At 46.7% G+C, this 19,201-nt stretch overlaps 1 protein-coding gene across 1 annotated transcript in view; it reads left to right on the top strand.

The window, feature by feature from the left end:
* Myo5c (myosin VC) overlaps positions 1 to 19,201 on the top strand; it is a 72,031-nt gene that overhangs the window by 17,000 nt on the left and 35,830 nt on the right. The window contains exons 5-14 of the mRNA XM_028773583.1: positions 500 to 656; positions 2,985 to 3,128; positions 4,044 to 4,125; positions 4,951 to 5,058; positions 7,810 to 7,916; positions 9,808 to 10,073; positions 14,064 to 14,145; positions 14,869 to 15,009; positions 18,007 to 18,132; positions 18,990 to 19,073. Of these exons, the coding sequence (XP_028629416.1) occupies positions 500 to 656; positions 2,985 to 3,128; positions 4,044 to 4,125; positions 4,951 to 5,058; positions 7,810 to 7,916; positions 9,808 to 10,073; positions 14,064 to 14,145; positions 14,869 to 15,009; positions 18,007 to 18,132; positions 18,990 to 19,073 (1,297 nt within the window). The remainder of the gene's footprint in view (positions 1 to 499; positions 657 to 2,984; positions 3,129 to 4,043; positions 4,126 to 4,950; positions 5,059 to 7,809; positions 7,917 to 9,807; positions 10,074 to 14,063; positions 14,146 to 14,868; positions 15,010 to 18,006; positions 18,133 to 18,989; positions 19,074 to 19,201) is intronic.

The raw sequence follows: 19,201 nt of genomic DNA on the forward strand, positions 1-19,201 counted from the left end.
TAGATAGATAGATAGATAGATAGATAGATAGATAGATAGATAGATAGATAGATGACAGATAGGTAGGTAGATAGATAGACAGACAAATAGATGATAGACAAATGATACAGCCTTTTGTTTTGCTTTGGTTTATTGTTTTTGTTGTTGTCATTGTTCTTTTTGTTTGTTTGTTCTAAGACAAGGTCTCTTGTAGCCCAGGTTGGCCTCTAATATTCTATATAGCTAAAGATGACCTTGAACTTGAAATTCTCCTGCCTCCACTTCCTCAGTGTACCACCATGCCTGGCTTATGGGGAACTGAGGGTCAAACTCAGGGCTTTGTGCATGTTAGGCAAGCATCATACTGGCTGAGCCACATCTCTCTACCTCCTACTCTCGGCCTCCTCAGAGAAGGTCTTGTTACATTGCCCAGCCTGGCCTTGAACTATAGTGCCTTTTAATGGAGAGAAGTTATGCTTTCTTAGTATATCTCAGTGCATCTCTCATGTGTTGTTTTTAGGAACAATAGAAATCAGTCCATAATTGTGAGTGGAGAATCCGGAGCTGGGAAGACTGTGTCTGCGCGCTATGCCATGAGGTACTTTGCCACTGTCAGCAAATCCAACAGCAATGCCCATGTGGAGGACAAAGTCCTGGCATCCAATCCCATCACAGAGGTAGGCACAGCACCACTCGAGAAGGAGATGCTGAGGGTGGGAGGTGCAGGGGGATGAAGGTGTGGAAGGGAGGTAGCTCTGTGCATGAGCTATGTTGATGATGTAACTTCCTTTAAAGACCCAAGGAGTGAGGGCGGCAAGAACACGGATATGAGTTCTCTGGTAAGATTGGAGGAGGTGAGGCAGAATGGTGACTGCCATGGCGCTCTCTGCCTGCGGATCTGGAGGTTGTATCATCAGATTTCAAGAACCCAAATGGGTACTGACATCCTGGGGGTCGTTCCCAGCCACGTGGAGGTCAGCTCCAGGCATCCATTCTCACAAGCTGGCTGTTATTCTCTCTAGAGTGTTTCAGGGGGATTGTTTGAGCTTTAAGAGTCTAAAGTCAGTCAGAATGTTGACAGCTTACCCCTGGGTATATATTAGCTATATTCACTTTTATTCTTTTCAATAGTGGGGCAGAGCCACTGATGAGCAGACACCCCATGAGGATGACAAGGGATACCTAGAAAGTGCAAGGAAGGGACTCCCAAGGTCAATGCTGTATGCCTTACAACATGAGAAGATTGCAGAGATAGGGCTTGGCAATGCACCCTTTCCCCCGACCCCCAGCCCTCTCCCTGTTTCTCAAATCAGAAACCATTTCGGACAATATTCAACATAATTGAAAATAGTAAGACTCGGTCTTTAAAATCAGGACTCTGTGCTAACAGAATGCATATTTTAAAAACGAAATCACCACACCGATAGAGAGGGAATTGAGCACGATTTAAGTGTACAGCTACAGGCGCAGGCTGGCCACATAGAGAGACAATTCTCCATCCAAGACAGTAATGGAAAAGCAGTCCAGAGGAAGTGTCTCGTGACCTGCCTACTGAACATCTGTAGCACAGTTTAAGGTTTACGTCCCCACCAGACTATAAACACCACAAAGGTGAGGCCACACCGGTTAAGTGCACTCTTGCTGACCAAGCCTGTGACAAGCCTGTGACTCGTAGTAGGTACATAGCAGGTATCTGCCAACAAAAGACATAATGATCTAGGCAGGATGTGTTGTGGATATTCACACATGTATGTACATCCACCTGTAATCCTAGCAGAGGAAGGCTGTGGCAGTGGGATGGTAGGTTTGAGGCCAGCCTGGAGATAGTGAAAATGAGGGAGGGGGAATCAAGAAAAGGTACAGGAAGAGGAGAAAGAGAAGGAAGAGGAAGAAAATGAGGAAGGAATTCAGGCAGAAAAATAGATTCAAGAATGAAAAATCAGAACCGGGTGGTGGAGGCCACTGTGGCAGTGCACACCTTTAGTCTCAGCACTTGGGAGACAGAGGCAGGTTTCAGGACAGCCAGGGCTACACAGAGAAACCCTGTGTTGAAACTAAGAATGAAAATTAGCCCCTGAGGTGGGAACTGGGAGGGGCAGTTTGTGCTGCTGACTAGGAAGTCTGTGTGGGAGGGAGCACGGTTACAGATGAGCAAACGAAGGTGTGGACCTCAGAAAAGGCGGTGCCTGCATAACTGACACACTTTATACTCCCTCCTTTGCTCCTACCAGCTCACCAGCTCTTAGTCCATTCAGGTGCCGTAACGGAACACCACAGGGCTTAGAAAGACTAGAGGGTTATTTCTCACAGTTCTGGGCGGTGTAGAACCAAGACCAGAATGCCAGCACAGCAGGGCCTTCTGAAGATTCTGTCTAGGGTCGTCATGTGGCTGAGAAAGAGAACATGACAGTTCTTCGCTGAAGAGTCTTTTTTATATTGGCATGAAATCCCCTCCCCTAGGGCTCCTCCATCATGCCTTCCCAGAAGTCCTGCTTCCTAATACTAACAGAAAACGTGAGGGTTTCAGTACACAGAAGTCTGGGCTGCTGACATAGCTCAGTGGATAAAGCCGTGTGCTCCTAAGCATGGTGACCTGAGTTCACTCTTGGGACTGATAAGGTAGAAAGAGAAAGCTGAATTCCACAAGCTGACCTCTGACTTGCCTCCATGTGTGTGCGTGTAATTTTTAAAGGAATCATGTAGATGTGGGAGGACACATTCAGTCCACAACAAGATGCATACATTTCCATATTACAAGTAGAAGTCATGAAAAAAGAGGCTATTTTTTTTACAGCATTCTACAGAAAGCAGAAATGGACCCCAGGGCAGTGAAGCCCAGAATCCATGCTCATTCAGACTCAGGGGAGCCAGGCTGCTCTTCTCCAGCCCCAGGCTCCTCCACTATCCTTCCCAGCCTCCATGAGTGACATAGGATGTCACTGGTCACCACACTATAGGATGTCACTGGTCACCACTCTGTTGATGCTGAACCCTGTGTGTTCTAGGCTGTTGGAAATGCCAAAACTACCCGCAATGACAACAGTAGTCGGTTTGGGAAATACACAGAAATCAGCTTTGATGAGAGAAACCAGATCATTGGTGCCAATATGAGAACCTACCTCCTGGAGAAGTCCAGAGTTGTCTTTCAGGTAAAGATGGAAATATTACACTGGGGCTGGAGAGATGGCCCAGCAGTTAAGAGCACTGACTGCTCCTTTCAGAGGTCCAATTCCCAGCAACCATATGGTGGCTCACCACCATCTGTAGTGGGATCCGATACCCTCTTCTGGTGTGTCTGAGGAAAGCAACAGAGTACTCACAAACATAAGTAAATCTTTTAAAAATATAATTTTTAAAAGTATCAAACCTCCATTTCCCTAGCTCCACATCCTGCTTCTCATTGGGCCGCCTGTGGAGGCCGCCGCCTGGGGGATCCAGTCTGACTGGCTTTCCTTAACCCCCTCTGGTTCTTTATCTTTCTTTTAAAACCAAAAGTTGATGCTTAGATGTAGTCTCCTGTGTTGCAGAATTGAGAATAAAGGTTAGTGTTTTTTGACTGGGGAGAAAAGAAAACCGGTAGAGTTTAAAAATCTGCTGTATCTTTCTCAAACATGAACACCAAAACAGGCAGGGCCCCAACCTGGCTTCCTTGTGGGTGAGAAAGTGGATTGGATCTGGGGTAGGTGAAAGGCTCTTCTGTGAATAAAATGGAGAACCTTTTTAAACACATTAGCCAGACCAACAGGAAACCTTGAACCACCCATGAGATCTCAGAACTTTCCGCATATAAACTCTACACCATCCCTTTGCACGGAATATTTCCATGTAGTAATGTTTTCCTGGGCCTTCTACTTAAAGATTGTCTCTGGACTCCAGTTCTTCCTCAGTGACAAGGACAGCCAGCTGTGAGCTAGCCACAGGTATTGGTGTCCATTCCAGGAATCAACCATCCAGACTGGCATCTAGGGGCCTCTAGTTGAAACTCTGGCATTTTCATTGGTAAAGGGTTGGTGTAATTTGGGATTTTTTAAAATTTATTTTATTATTATTATTTTTTTTTACAGTCAGAAAACGAACGGAATTACCACATCTTCTATCAGCTTTGTGCATCCGCACAGCAGTCAGAATTTAAACACCTTAAACTGGGTACGTGGTGGTCTCTTTTTCTGAAGGCGTTTAAATTCTTGATTTCTTCCTTATTGTAACATAACTTTAAAAGAAACTGATTTTGTCAGCTGGGTGTACACCTTTAATCCCAGCACTTAGGAGGCAGAGACAGGCACATCTCTGGGTCCAAGGCTAGCCTGGACTACAGAGTGAGTTCCAGGACGACCAAGGCTACGCAGAGGAAACCCTGTCTTGAAAAACAAACTATGTTGTCTAAAAACAGAGGACAGTCTTTAGACCTGGAATGAATGCATTAAGACAATCAATTGGGCCAGCTGTGGCACCATACACTGATCACACTCAGAAAACAGAGAGGAAAGTGTGCAGGGCATGGGGGGCTGGGAATAGCTCGGTCATACCCGTCTAGCATGCATGAAGCCTCAGTTCACCCCCCAGCCCTGCAAATACCAAGCATGCTGCACATGCCTATGATCCCAGGAGGGTTAGGGACTAAAACCAGCTTTAGGGTCAGCCTGGCTTTTAAGGACCTGTTTCACTGTCAAATGAGGGCCCCTGAATGAGGCCTTCGCTTTCCTAACTCTCAACTTTGGTCTCTATGATATCCTTGTAAAGTGTTTGATGGAGCCAATTAAATGTGAACTTCCTTTTCTGTTCCTTCCTTCTCCCTGCCCCCGTCTCTCTCCCTTTCTTAGACAGAATTTTATGATATAGCTCAGGCTAGCCTTGAACTTAGTACTGGGTTGCAGGGGGAAGCAAACCTGCCTGGCCTTTTCTTATTTTCTGATAACCATGTATGTCAGATTTCTGAGTTGTGGGTGGAATTAATTGTCCTTTTGGTTCCAGGGAGTGCAGAGGAATTCAACTACACGAGAATGGGAGGTAACACTGTCATTGAAGGTGTCGACGACAGAGCTGACATGGTGCAGACCCAGAAGACCTTCACACTGCTGGGTAAGGGACACCAAGGGGACGCACACTCTGAGAACATAAGAACATGACTTGACGGCAGGGCAGGGGGTGTTAAGAGCACACTGACTGCCCTTCCAAAAGACTCAGGTTTGATTTCAAGCACCCATTTGACAGCTCACAGCCACTCCTAACTCCAGTAACAACTAAGGAGATTTGTCTTCTGAACTCTGAGGGCATCAGGCACTCACGGGTTCATATACATGGAGGCCAACACACATACACATAACATAAATACAATTTTTAAATAAAGGACATGATTGGCCCCAGGCACTGACTTGTCTCTACCCAGCCCCAGCTCTGCACACAGGCACAGAGTCATAGACACAGTTCTCCAGAGTGGACAGAGAGACATCTCCTAGGGCTGCTAATGGCTAGAGCCACGGTAGGGCTGTGTGAGGTGTCAAACGCCTCAGGGAGTGACTGGGATGGAATCTGCTCAGGACTGCTGCCCGTGGCTTGCTCTCTCCTCCATTTTCTGCCATGTTAGACACAGATGTAGATCACTGCCTGTTTCTGCCGTCCTGCAGCCCTTCCTGTCCTGCAATGGTCATTGTCGCTGGCTGTTGTTTTGACCCTTGGTCTCTGCCAACAAGTCCTTACCCAGGCTCCAGGGATGAGACCTGGCAAACTCACTCCACGGTTTCTGATCCCAGCCAATGTGGTATTCAGAGTGACACTGTCTCAGGACAGATGGTGACTGACTGAGGTTTAAAATTCTTCTGCATACAGTGTCGGTGAGGCTGCACATTTTTTTTACTCTGAAAGGCCTGGTAGTCAAGAGATTGGTTAAAGACCACGGAATGCTAGTATCCTTGGTTCTGTGGTTTCCTTTGCTTTTCTCGGTCACTTATCTGTCATTTGTCACATCAGCCACCTGCCAGCTTGTCAGGTTCAGCTATCACCAACTCTGAGACTCAACAGGGCCAAAATGCTCTATAAATTTTTGGTCTGGTATCTGTCATCTTTGAAACAAAGAAAATTTGCATGGTATTGAGATTACTTAGAAATCTGTTTCCCGGATGATCCAGGACCCCAGGATTCCTCCATGGAAAGCTTCCGTGGCAGCAACTGTTCTCTGGCACTCAGGGCTTCTTGTCTTGCTGGAAAGCAAGGGCAGTCTCCACCCAGCATGGAGCAGATGAACATGTGACAGACAGGAACAACTTGGAGAGTGATGGGAAGAGGCCCCAGCTCACATCTCCCCATGCTCACAGCAGTGCCACAAACATGCATGGTTGCATCCTGATCAGCACAGCCCAGTTCCAAGCTGGCACCAGGACACACAGTCCTCCTAGCAGCTGGCTTAGTTTATTTTCGGCATCAGGAAATGGGCCAGTTCCCTCTGTTCCACATGCATCATTCAAAATCCCAGAGGTATTATGTGGCTAAGTCAAAATAGGATTAGGAATAGAGGGGAAGAGTTTATTTACGACTGGACCAACACAGGGACTGTGACTGGGGTCAGACAAGCCACCAGGGATAGCAGGGACCCAGGACTAGTGGCAGAACTGTTCTTGACTTCTTCCTGTTCAGACTAATTGTTGTTCTATGTGCCTGAAAGGACACTGAGGTAAACTCAGTGGTTGGCCAGGAACAGATATCTCTGTCTGAGGCCACACAACCAAGCACTGAGGAGCTGGGGAGGACATGCTCAGAGCATCTTCCTGCTCTGCATACTGCTCATCTCCATCCTCTTTCCCCTCCACCTCCTGCTCCTCCTTCTCTTCCTATTGGTCATCAGCATCTTTGTTGCCATAGTTACAACACTGTCTTCATTGTCATAGTTTTGTTGTCATCTTCTTCCTCCTGTTCCTTTTTCTTCCGCCCTGCCCTCCTTTATCTCCTTCCAAGGCTCCCCATTAATCAGACACATGCAGAGATCAAAGGGCACGAGAGCCTGTCGCCTTGATCCACAGTGGTTGGTATCTGAGGATTGGGGACAAATGGAACCCTTTATGATCTCACCTTAAGAAGGATTCTGGGAGCTTATGAGCAAAGAGAAAAGAAAACCTTTAAAATTAAGTATATATAATACACCAGAGCCCAGTCTCCTTAGAACCTCACTTAAAATAGCTGCTTAATACAAGCTGTCTTTCTTTGTTGTTGTTTTGTTCTGAGTTTTGTTGTTTTTCTTTGAGACAGGGGCTCATGTAGCCCAGTCTGGCCATAAACTTGATACGTAGGATGATCTTGAACTTCTTATTTTCCTGCCCCCACCTCCTAAATGCCTCTGTTATAGAAATGCTCCACTATACTCGGTCTATGTGATGCTGGGAATGAAGCCCAGGGTCCCCTGCATGCCAGGCAAGCACTCTACCAAGGGAGCTATACCCTCAGCCCTAGATATAAGTTGAACTCTCCAGCAGCCCAGGAGAGAGGAAATGCCCCCCCCAGCATTCTTATCTAGGAAAGGAACTGTGAATAGCTTCTCACTAAGTCCACTTCACATCCCTGCCTCATGACATTTCACAACCCTGTCCCTGTTCCATGACAAGTTCACTTCATATACCTGTTCCATGAAACCTCACTTCACACCCCGTCCCAAGAAAAGCCCACTTCACACCCCTGTCTCATGAACATCCCACTTCACACCCCTGTGCTATAAAAAGCCCACTTCACACCCTACCCCAACTCCTAGCACTGCAATTGGAGAGTCTTAGAAGACTCCAGGTGCCATTTTATGGGACATAGGACAATGGTAGTGCCTTGACTTGGGGTATGTTTACTTTCCAGGATTCAAGAAAGATTTCCAGATGGACGTTTTTAAGATCTTAGCTGCCATCCTGCATCTGGGCAATGTGCAGGTCACCACGGTGGGCAACGAGAGGTCTTCAGTCAGTGTAAGATTCATGTTTACTTTGCCCTTTCTGGGTGCGAAGGTCAGTGGAGCACAGCTCATAGCTCACTGGCCACCATGGATGAGACAAGTCAAGGTTGGACCTGCTAGAAAGACTGGTTTAGCAGGAACGAGGAAGAAAGCTTTCCATGGGCTGTCTTATTCCCTTGTCACAGTGCATGCATGCCATGAGTGTGTGCATGCATGTGTGTGTGCGTGTGTGTGTCTGGGGGGGTGCTATATGTTCTTTTACTCAGCAACATCTAAGGAGCCTACCATGTGCCAGGGGTTGTTGTAAGCTCTGTGAAACACCATCAGACCAAACTAGAAGTCCTGACCTCAGAGGAGGTATGATCTGGAGAAAGTAGGGAAGCCTGCCTACCATAGGCTGAGGGTAGGCAGTGGATCTCTCCACAGTTCTACTCCCCAATTACCAGGTGACTGGAGTCTACTTCTGCCCTCCTCCAACTCACAACCGCCCCTCGCCCCACCCGGGTCCAGGCCTTGCAGAGTTGGCCAGTCCTCGGATGACTGGGATATTGGGAGAGCCGAGTATACTGTGGTTGTGGCTCTGACCTTTTCCAGCCAAGCTCCCATAGAGTAAACGTGATTCCCACCCAACAAGCTTGGCCGCCCTGAGCACTGTTGCACCAGGCTTGCCACTGGGGCAGGATCTTAAAAAGGAAAGAATTCTAAGACTTTTTTTTAAAATCATTTAATTTTATTTTATGTACATGAGTACATAGAATAGAGAATGTCAGATCCCCTGGAACTAGAATTACAGACAGTGGTGAGCTGCTACACGGGTCCTGATATTCAGACCTCGACTGTCCCGAAGAGCAGCCAGTGCTCTTAGCTGTTGAGCCTTCTCTCCAGCCCCAGCTAAGCCTTTAGGAAAAAGGAGCCCCATAATTCATGACCCTGCCTTTGGTACAGCATTCATAGAATTCATTTATTTCAGGAGCTTAGAATGTCAGACAAACCAAATTAAGGTGAAGCTCTCCTCTTAAAAGCCCACTGGCTGCCGCCTCTGTGTATTTCCCCCTCCAACTGAGCCTTTTTACTTCAGGGGTTTGGTCCTTTCTGAGACAGAAAGTCTCTGCCAATCCCTTCCTGAGAGAGGAAGTCAGGCAGGGCCAGCAGGAAGGGCTGTGCCATTGTGGCAGTGGCAGGAAGGGTGAGGTGAGGAACAGAGAGGCGGGGACACTTGGGGTTTACATTTTTTTTCCTCCACTTTCTGAGCATTTAAAGAGCAGTCACTGTGTGATGCTGACTACCTTGGGAGGAAGGGCGGTGTGTAACCACATGGACTCATGCTCCCTGGCCAAGTGGCAAGAGCTGGAGGCAGTGCACACTGGCTAAGGCAAATAGCATCCCCAACCCCTTGTCTGCAGACCAGTGGGGCATCGCTCATTGTTCAGACTCAAGAAGAGAAGAGTCCCCTATTAGCTCTGGTGTCAGCTGAGAAGCTAGCTCAGGCTAGGAACATCTCCCAGGTCTGTCTGGTAATGATACCCTCCAGGGCAGATAGATGACTTAAGGGAATCCTGACCACATTAGTTGGCCTCAGAGTTGGTGCACAATCCTGTGCTGACAGCATGTGGCTGGAGGAGTCACAGAGGTGTGGAGGAGGGGGCACAGTTGTGTGTGTGGAGGAGCAGGCCCGCTGGCTTCCACAACCAGAGTGAAGAGACCCAGAACGACAGATCTCTGGGTATCACCGCAGCAGAGAGAATGTCACCACAGCCTCCTGCTCTACCTCAGGCTTAATTTCAATCACAAGGCCTGAATATCTTACATGGCCGCTCCTCTCTTGGACAGGCTTGGCCAGATGGGGCAGTATTAACTTTAGATGTCTAAGTGACCCTGATGGGGCTTGTGTTTGTTTCTTGAAGGAGGATGACAGTCACCTGAAGGTGTTCTGTGAGCTCTTGGGCCTGGAGATCAGCAAAGTGGCTCAGTGGCTCTGCAACAGAAAAATTGTGACCTCCTCGGAAACGGTGGTGAAGCCCATGACCAGGCCTCAGGCCATCAATGCCAGGGATGCGCTCGCCAAAAAGATCTACGCTCACCTGTTCCACTTCATTGTAGAGCGAATCAACCAGGCATTGCACTTCTCAGGCAAGCAGCACACTTTTATAGGTGTTTTGGACATTTATGGGTAAGAGTCTCTTCCGCGTGCCTGCCTTTCCTTATTTAAATGTCAAATGCCCTGCTATTTTTAGGTCGCACCCTTCCACTTGTCTTGCTTGTTTTGAAGATGATTTTTTTTTCTGTGTTGCGTGTAGAGATGTTAAATACAGCTCCTGGGTCATGGTGTCCTTTCTGTAGAGAGTGCATTCAATAAGTGACAGACAGAGCTAGGAGATTTCTTAGCCGGCAAAATGCTTGCTATACAAACATAAGTTTGGACCCCAACTGTAAAAAGCCAGGCACAGCAAAGCACGGGGCAGAAGGGGGGAGGCAGGAGAAGGTCAGCATAGCTGACCTGATGGCTCTAGGTTCAACTAAAGACCCTGTCTCAAAAAGTTAGGCTGAGAGCAATAGTAGAAGATACCCAACACCATCGACCCCTGCCTTCCATGTGTGTACATGTATGAGCACATACATATATATACATATAGAGCACATGTATACAATAGATGCTCAACTAATAATGTCCAGCAAACCTCACTGTGTGATGGGTTCTGAGATAAGTGGCTTCTTGATCTTCAAGCCACCTGGCAGCACCCCCATGTTAGAGATGTAGCAACCAAAGCTCGAAGAATTAAGTTGTTCACAGCTGGTCCTTTGGCAGGGGGATGTGGTCCACTTCAGTCCCCTACAGGCCCCTGATGTACTGAGTCCTGTAATACCCTCCTGTTCCCCAGGGGAAGTGCCAGTTTTGGCTGGTTGGCGTCCTCCCCGTCTGTGTGGCCTGCCATCTCCTGCCCTCACACACCTGTGTTCCTGTTATTTCCTGAGAGATAAGGGCTCAGTTCACCCCACCCCTTTTTCAAACCGTGCAAAGCTTGGGCCACTTTGGAGTTTGGTCTCATCTTTCTCTCTGACCTGTCCTGCTTTTCTGGTCCCAGTCCAGCTCCTGCTGTAGGCAAGGCAGAAGCTGGTGTGAGGTGACTCCAAGGGGCTTTCAGGTCGTCATAAATTTCCCTCTCCGTTCCTGCCACTCTCCCAAGACCACACCTGGCTTCTCAGCACCACACTGGCAAGATTGTCCCAGGAAAGACTTAATACTTTCAGTATCAAGTCAGTTAGGGGCTTTTCCCCACACAGAGGGAGGGGCCCGGCCCTTCACACTGAGGGAAGGACAGTCTTTCAACTTTTCACACAGGTAGAGAGCCAGCTGTTCCAATGCCCGTTCCAGATATTCAGGGGAGATACTGAAGGGAGTGACTATTTAATATAGATTTTAAGTGATTACTCATGGCTCTCGAGAAAACATATCAACAGTTTGAAAATACTAATACAGGACCGGGTTAGGCTAGTAAATTATTTACCTCATCTCATCCCAAGAAGTAATTTCAGTGACAGTAAAAAAATTGAATAAAATTGGAAAAAAATGTTTAGCCTGGTTTAAGAAATCTTACATTGAGGTGGGAAGTGTTTGCTGTATTTTCTTGAACTTGCCTTTAAAAAATTGGACTTCTTAGCTTAGGAATATATTTCTTCATATTTTTCATGATTTATTTTTATAAATATGTGTATGTATGTGTGTACATGTAGATTTGTGCATGTGTGAGTGCAGTGCCCATAGAGTCCAGCAGAGGGCGTCATATCCCCAGCACTGGTGTCACAGGCAATTGTGAGCCACTCAACATGGGTACTGGGAACTGAACTCTGTCCCTCTATATGAACAGTACATGCTGTTAACTGCTGAGCCACTTGTTTATACTTTTACCTAACAAATAAGTATTTAGCAGGCACTGTGTGATGAAAGGTCCTGGCCTTTTGGGATTTCATTTTCCTGGTGAAGGAGGCAAAGAAGTCAGGATGATTACAGTGAAAGAAATAAAGAGTGTGTGCACATATGTGCACACATGTGTGCATGTGTGTTCATGCATGTGTGTGTGCAAGTGTGCATGTGTATGTGTGTGTGTATTAGGATGGGAGAGGAGATTCAGATCCACTGAGTTCCAGACCATTGTAATGCAGAACTTGGATTTTGCAGCTAAGCAGCCTATCCTATGATAAAAGTGCTTGCACATTCAAAAACTTGTTAGAGTCCATTAAAATATCCATTAGTAAAGGAAACTCTTGGGTAGTGGTTATAAAGATGGTTCATTAAGTCTCAGCTCCTCTCTAAGTGGGAGATCGTGTGGCCCGGGGGGAACCACTTCCTAGCACTCTGGCCTCTGTGTTAATCTGGATCCTAACACATATTGCCTCTTCTGAGGGAACTGAGCTCAGCTTAACCTGGACATGACAATGGCTGCCAGGGAAAGTTTTTACACAGGTAAAACTGCAGCTGGGAGCTTTGAGGTACGACTGCAAAGGGAAGGAACATTTTTATTTTTGATGCCCCAGGCTGTCCTGTGTTTATGTTCTTTAGACCAGGGTTGGAAATGTCCAGGTCTGAGGTTAGACCTCTGGGCTAGGCTCTCCAGCACTCCAATGGAATGTTTTCAGAGCACTGAGGACCTCTCCTGTAGGACTGTCAGGACAGTCAGATGGAAGAAGTCACCAAGCCATCTTGAGCCTTAAGCCCTGGTCTTGTGGTGCAAACCATTGTCACAGACAGCACACCTCTGGTACCTTAAGTCAGGGTTAGGGTTAGGGTTAGGGAACGTCAGCTCACTGTACCTACAAGGGATCATCATTTGACAATGTGCCCTATTGTGGGAAACCCTGCTCTTTTTAGCCCTGGCCTGGTCCAAGCCGGCCTCTACTTTCATTTTCATTTCCATTTCCGGTGCTTTCACAATGATACAAGGTGCAGCTGCTTCCAGTCACTCTGGAGCTGTCCAGTAACCTTTGTGGGGCAATGATGTCATAGGACCAGAGCCACAAGGGACAAAGCCTTGGGCATGGAGAGGAGGGTGGAGGATGGGGTACAAGCTGCCTTTTGGGAACTATTTGCTGTCCCTTGGGTCTCACCATGGCCTCTTGGATTCTGACCCTTCATGAAACAGTGAAGTTAAATTAATCCTCCACCTGAGGCAGAGTTAGAGCCGAAACAGGCACACGAAGGCAGGCGTCTCTGAAGGCTTCCAGCATGCTCACTTCCCCACGCTCCCCCCGCACCCCTGCCAGGCAGGGGAGTCCATGTACACTGTAGTAAAGTGGACACTGCAACCTCCTCTTGAGAGTCAGCTAATGTGAAATCCTGGCCTAGGTTCACATGCGACCACAACTGGCCAGAGCTAAGTGAGGCTGATCCTTAAGACAATCTTGCTTGTCACAGGCACCAAGGGGCTCACCGCTGTGCAATAACCAGCCAGTCCCCATTGTTGTATTCTGCCTGACGGCTCCAGGCTCTGGAGTTTACAAGTCACCTGGGTAACCCTAGAGATAGCTATTAAAGCCTGAAGACAAGGCAGGGATGTGTGTGGTTTCCTGCTGGGCTGAGATATTAAATGACCTTAGAGTTTTGTTCCAGGAACTCTGAATGCCAGCCTGGGGGAGGCAGAATTGTCCTGTATTCCCCTGGATGGTCAGGGAGAGAGGAGAGATGTATTCTCATATTGAAAGCTCAAGTGCTACTGCCAACCAGGTGCTATGCCCTGAGAAATGGAGCTAACTTCTCGGTTGTTTTCTGTTCTGTAGAGGGAGGACGGTAATGCTAATACCCATGTTACATGGATTAATCAATATGCCACTTGTGACAAGTCTACTATAATGCCTGGCTTGGGGAAGGGGAATCATATACAGTCAGATTTGTTCCGGGGACAACCAGTGGGGAAAAGGGTAGTTTGTCAACTGATTGCCAGCTTAGAAGAAACCAGCAAGCAGCTTTGAAGTAGTTTAAATTTGCTGAAAGCATAGCAAACCTCTTAAGCTATGGAACTGTTAAACACACACACACACACACACACACACACACACACACACACACACACTGGCGCACACATGTGCACACGCATGCACATTTAGCTATAATGAACATCTAGGTCCTGGGCTTGTTTTCATTTTAATTTGTTCAACTGTGTTTCAGTTTTGAGACCTTTGATGTAAACAGCTTTGAACAGTTCTGCATCAATTACGCTAATGAAAAGCTACAGCAGCAGTTTAACCTGGTAGGTGCCTTTATGTCTTTCTGGAGCCGATGCTCAGCCCTCTGTGTTCATGGGAAGAGACACAGTCCTTTTCTGGTTCCTCATTCAGAAATCCAAGCACGCATGAGTTGATAGATAGAAAAAAAAACCCTTCCTGATAGAGCTATACATTGAGTTGCTATGCCGCTCTGTGGCTGTGTCTTGAAACTGCACCACCATCTTTGACTCCCTTTTTGGGACAACTTGTGATGCTTTCCTCCCCATCTGTCACCTGTTTCCTTCGTCCTCCAGGAGGAGCCTGAAGGGAAAGCCCAGGTCCCAGGGAAGCCTCCTTGAAACCCTGAATTCTAGTATAGATTTTGCACACTACCTACATAGCCAACATCCTCTGTGGCTGCCCAACCCTGGCGGGGCTGATCCAACCTAAGGAGGCTGCTTTTGTCCTCAGACAGCTGCAGTAGCCAACAGCCACTGGGACTCAGGGAGTCGTGCTGGTGGTGACACTTGTTGGTCCAGGCCTGACATACTGGAAGTGGAGAATCCACTCAGGATGGTGTCAGGGTGACAGCCAGACCCACAGGAGACCTCTTGGTGGCTCTGCCCTGCAGAGCGGCAGGCCAGTGTTCCACGGTCTTCCTGACCACAGATCAGACAGACCTCACCTGCACCTTCTAGGCCTGCCCAAGCCTTTCATGTCTCTCTTTGATGTTGTCTAATTTCCACCTTGTCTCTGGGATCCCCCAGCATGTCTTTAAACTCGAGCAGGAGGAGTACATGAAGGAGGACATCCCTTGGACTCTGATAGATTTCTATGACAATCAACCTGTTATTGACCTGATCGAAGCAAAAATGGGAATTTTGGAGTTGCTGGATGAAGAATGCTTGGTAACTGTCAGAATAACTGGCTTCTTTTTCAGCGTTTGAGTAGCTACAGATGCACACACAGCCGAGCAGTCTTCTTGGAGCTGTATATAGAAAGCCAAATGTCTTACCCATTTGGTTGAATATTAAATCTGAGACACTAATATGGAGCCTGAACCCTGGGGGCCTGGGACCCTTCCACCTTAGCACACTTATGTACCACCCTTGGGTATGAATGAAAAAGATGAGGATGTGACACCCCTACGTATGGCAGAGGAGGAGGTTTACTGTATGTGAATGAAGAAAAGAAATAGGAAAACAAGGAACCTTTTTTTGAAACATTAACAGTAGATATAAGGGAAAGAACAACCAGAGGAATCTGGAAGGGTCCAGACTGAATGGGGACATGAGAGGAGAGATGGGGCAAAAGAGGAAAAGAAGGGGGCCAGAGAAGAGTCAAGAACTGAGAGACCAAGAGGCCATGTGGCCAAAAGAGCTTGGTTATACAGGAAAAATCAGCTGGGGGACGGCAGTAAAGTTCAGGAGCTGGAGAGGTGGAGGGTATGGGGCGCCGTATGCCAGCCAGGATGACCCTGCAATAGTTACTAGTGAGCAGGCCCTGGGGAGACTGGAGGCCAGGTTCCACTTGAAAATGTCAAACAGTCACCTCAGTTAGCCATTTGTCCTGGTAACATGGGCAACATGACTTCCAGCAAGGAAGTTATCTTTGAGGCCAACATGCAGACATATAGTATAGGATGTACAGTATAGGATATACAGTATAGGGTGTACAGTATAGGGCATACAGTATAGGATATACAGTATAGGGCATACAGTATAGGGTGTACGGTATAGGGCATATAGTATAGGGCATACAGTATAGGGTATACAGTATAGGGCGTACAGTATAGGGTGTACAGTATAGGGTGTACAGTATAGGATGTACAGTATAGGGTGTACAGTATAGGGTGTACAGTATAGGATATGCAGTATAGGATATACAGTATACAGTATACAGTATAGGGCATACAGTATAGGGTTACAGTATAGGGCATACAGTATAGGGCGTACAGTATAGGGTGTGCAGTATAGGATATACAGTATAGGATATACAGTATATGGTGTACAGTATAGGAGTACAGTACAGGGCATACAGTATAGGGCATACAGTATAGGGTGTATAGTATAGGGTTGCAGTATAGGGCATGCAGTACAGGATATACAGTATAAGGTATACAGTATAGGATATACTGTATAGGGTGTACAGTATAGGGTGTACAGTATAGGGTGTACAGTATATGGTGTACAGTATAGGGCATACAGTATAGAGCATACAGTATTGGGTGTACAGTGAGTGTCTCCAGCCCTTGTTTAGCATAAGTCACCAGGAGGGGAAGGAAATGTCAACACCATGTGATTCCAGAGAACCTCTAGGAGTTTGGCTTTTTTTGCCCTTTAGGAGGGGTCACTTAAAGGTGAGTCAACACAGCAGAGTATCCCAAGAACAAACAATGCCCTGGAGAGTATGAATGGGCTTGAAACAGTAGCCTCTGACACTTGAGAGACCTCCAAGATTTATTTGCTTTAAAATAATGATACCATATGTCAGATCCAAAAGAAACCATACTAACAGCTAACTGTGATGCCTGTTAGCATACCAAAGTGCATGCAGGCCTCCAGGCTCATTCAGTACCTGTGGCTCCTCTCAGCTCTCCTCACCCTACCCCCTATCCCAACCATCTCCAGCTCCAGAGCTTCCCTTCCCCAGCCTCTCAATCCATTTCAGCTATGCACTTTCTTGGTCCCCTCTCTCTTGCCCCTCTCTCTTGGCTTTTTCTTCTCTTCCCCTCTCATTCTCTTCCTTCTCTTTCTTCTTGTGACCCTCTCTAGTCTGCTGGCCATATTCTGTCTACTACTTTCTCTCTCTGCTCAGGACTCTTACCTCATATCTACAATAAAAACCTTCCTCTCAACTATACCTTGGAGCAAATCATGTCCTCATTTTTATACTCAATAAAACTATCACTTCTCTGTGATTCTTTCTTGGAATTCTTGGTTCCATGGTTCTTTCTGATCATCTTTTCCAGCACCACCTATGCACCAGCTCTTGCAGGCATCAAGCCAGTGTTCTAGAATGTTCTAGAGCCAGAAATGTTGAGGTTAAGACTTCAAGTATTTGTAAGTACTGAAGGTGACCTGGAAGTCATTGAGCCACAATGGAGTATGGGATTCACTCTGTTTGAGTTAATTAGTGTGTTTAAATGCATTTTAAAAAACATTTTTTTCAAGGAGCTTAGCTGGAAGAAGTATGACCTTAGTTATGGGAGGCAGGAAAACCAAATAAAATCCACTTTCCCTGAAATGGGAGTAGGGAAGACACACGCCTGGTGTTGTCCTTCCTGTTCTACCAGGAATGGAGTCAGGCTCCTGTCCCATTCCTCTTTCCTTGAACTTTGAAGCTTCTGTGAGAAGAAGAAAATACTGCCTATTCTGTGTTTATGTATGTCTTCATTCCCAAGTCATGACACGGCCATTTCTCTTTAGAATACTTTGGTCTTCTAAAGTGACACTGGTATAGCCATTTAAATATTGTGATAAATACTTCATATAGTTGTCTATAATAAAAATAACTATCTATCTTTAATAGAGCAATGGTTCTCAGCCTGTGGGTTGTGGCCCTTTGGGGGGAGTTGAACAATCCTCTCACAAGAGTCGCCTAAGACTATTGGAAAACACAAATATTTGCATTACAATTCATAACAATAATAAAGTTACAGTTTTAAAATAGCAACAAAAATAATTTTCTGGTTGGGGTCACCACAACATGAAGAACTGTATTAAAGGGTCGGATCGTTAGGAAGGTTGAGAACCACCGGCCTTGAGAACAAAGGTCCTCTGACTCGCAGTGGCTCACTGAAGCTGCAGATGACCTTGGTGGCCCCGAATCAGCTTCTTTCCTCGTCTAGCCATTTTGTTTCATCTTGTTTCTGTACTCGAGATTTTCCTTGCCTTCTCTTCCAGTTGCCTCATGGAACTGACGAAAACTGGCTTCAAAAGCTGTATAACAATTTTATCAACAAGAACTCTTTATTCGAGAAGCCTAGAATGTCAAACTCATCCTTCATCATCCAACATTTTGCTGACAAGGTACAGTGACATCTTGACCAATATGCCATACTCAGGTCAGAACTTTTCTTGTGTGGTTAGATTCAAGTCCCACTGTGGGGACTGGGGAGACAACAGCTCAGTAAAGTGTTTCCCTTGCAAGCATGGGGACCTGAGTCCAATCCCCAGGTCCCTTTGTAAGACAAACCAGGCATGGTGACACACATCTGTCATCCATCAGGGGAAGGTGTTTTATTGCAGGTAATAGAGAAAAAAATCCAAAGGCATCTGGAAGAGTCCAGTGCAGCGAGTAGAAGAAGCAGGCAGGGCAGACCCAGGGCTAACAGTGAGAGAAGGGAGAATATTAGGAGGGAATAGTGGGTAGATAGCAAGAAAAGAGCAAGAGAGAGAGACTAGTGAGAAAGTGAGATAGCAAGATAGCTAGAGCAGGAATAGAAGAGAATAGCAGGTTATAAGAACAAGTATCTGGGGAAGAGAAGCCTGTGAGCTGGAGCAAACCTGGGGGTTTTTGTTGGAAGCCAGCTCCAACACAACAGGTAAACTGAGGCAGTTGATCGCTCAGCAGACTTTTCTCTGAGGAAACGAAACTTGACTCACAAGTTCCTGAAGAATGCTGGCATATATCTAAACACCAGAAATCTTTCTGTAGTCCAGATTGAGTTCATTTCTGGACATATGTACTGCTTGAGACCTAACAATATGAACACACACAAAAGAGGGCCTGGGAGTGTAGCTAGGTGGTAGAATATATGCTTATCACATTAAAGCCCTGGGATTGATCCCATGTAGTACAAAGAAAAGAAGGGGCAAGAAGAAACGGGCTTGTACCTGACGCTTCATGCTCTGGCCTCTGGGGTAACTGGCCTCTCTCTGCACAGGTGGAGTACCAGTGTGAAGGGTTCCTGGAGAAGAACAGAGACACTGTCTATGACATGCTGGTTGAAATCCTCAGAGCAAGCAAGGTTGGCAGGGTCCCCAGGGGCACAGACTGCTGCTCATTGTGTACCTGACACAAGACAGAGCAGAGTTGTAGAGAGAGGTGCTACTGGGTAACAACAGTACCTCGAAGTGGTTTTTTATTTCCTTCTTT

This window comes from Grammomys surdaster, unplaced genomic scaffold, assembly GCF_004785775.1.
Source record: "Grammomys surdaster isolate TR1022 unplaced genomic scaffold, NIH_TR_1.0 231, whole genome shotgun sequence".
NCBI lineage: Eukaryota > Metazoa > Chordata > Mammalia > Rodentia > Muridae > Grammomys > Grammomys surdaster.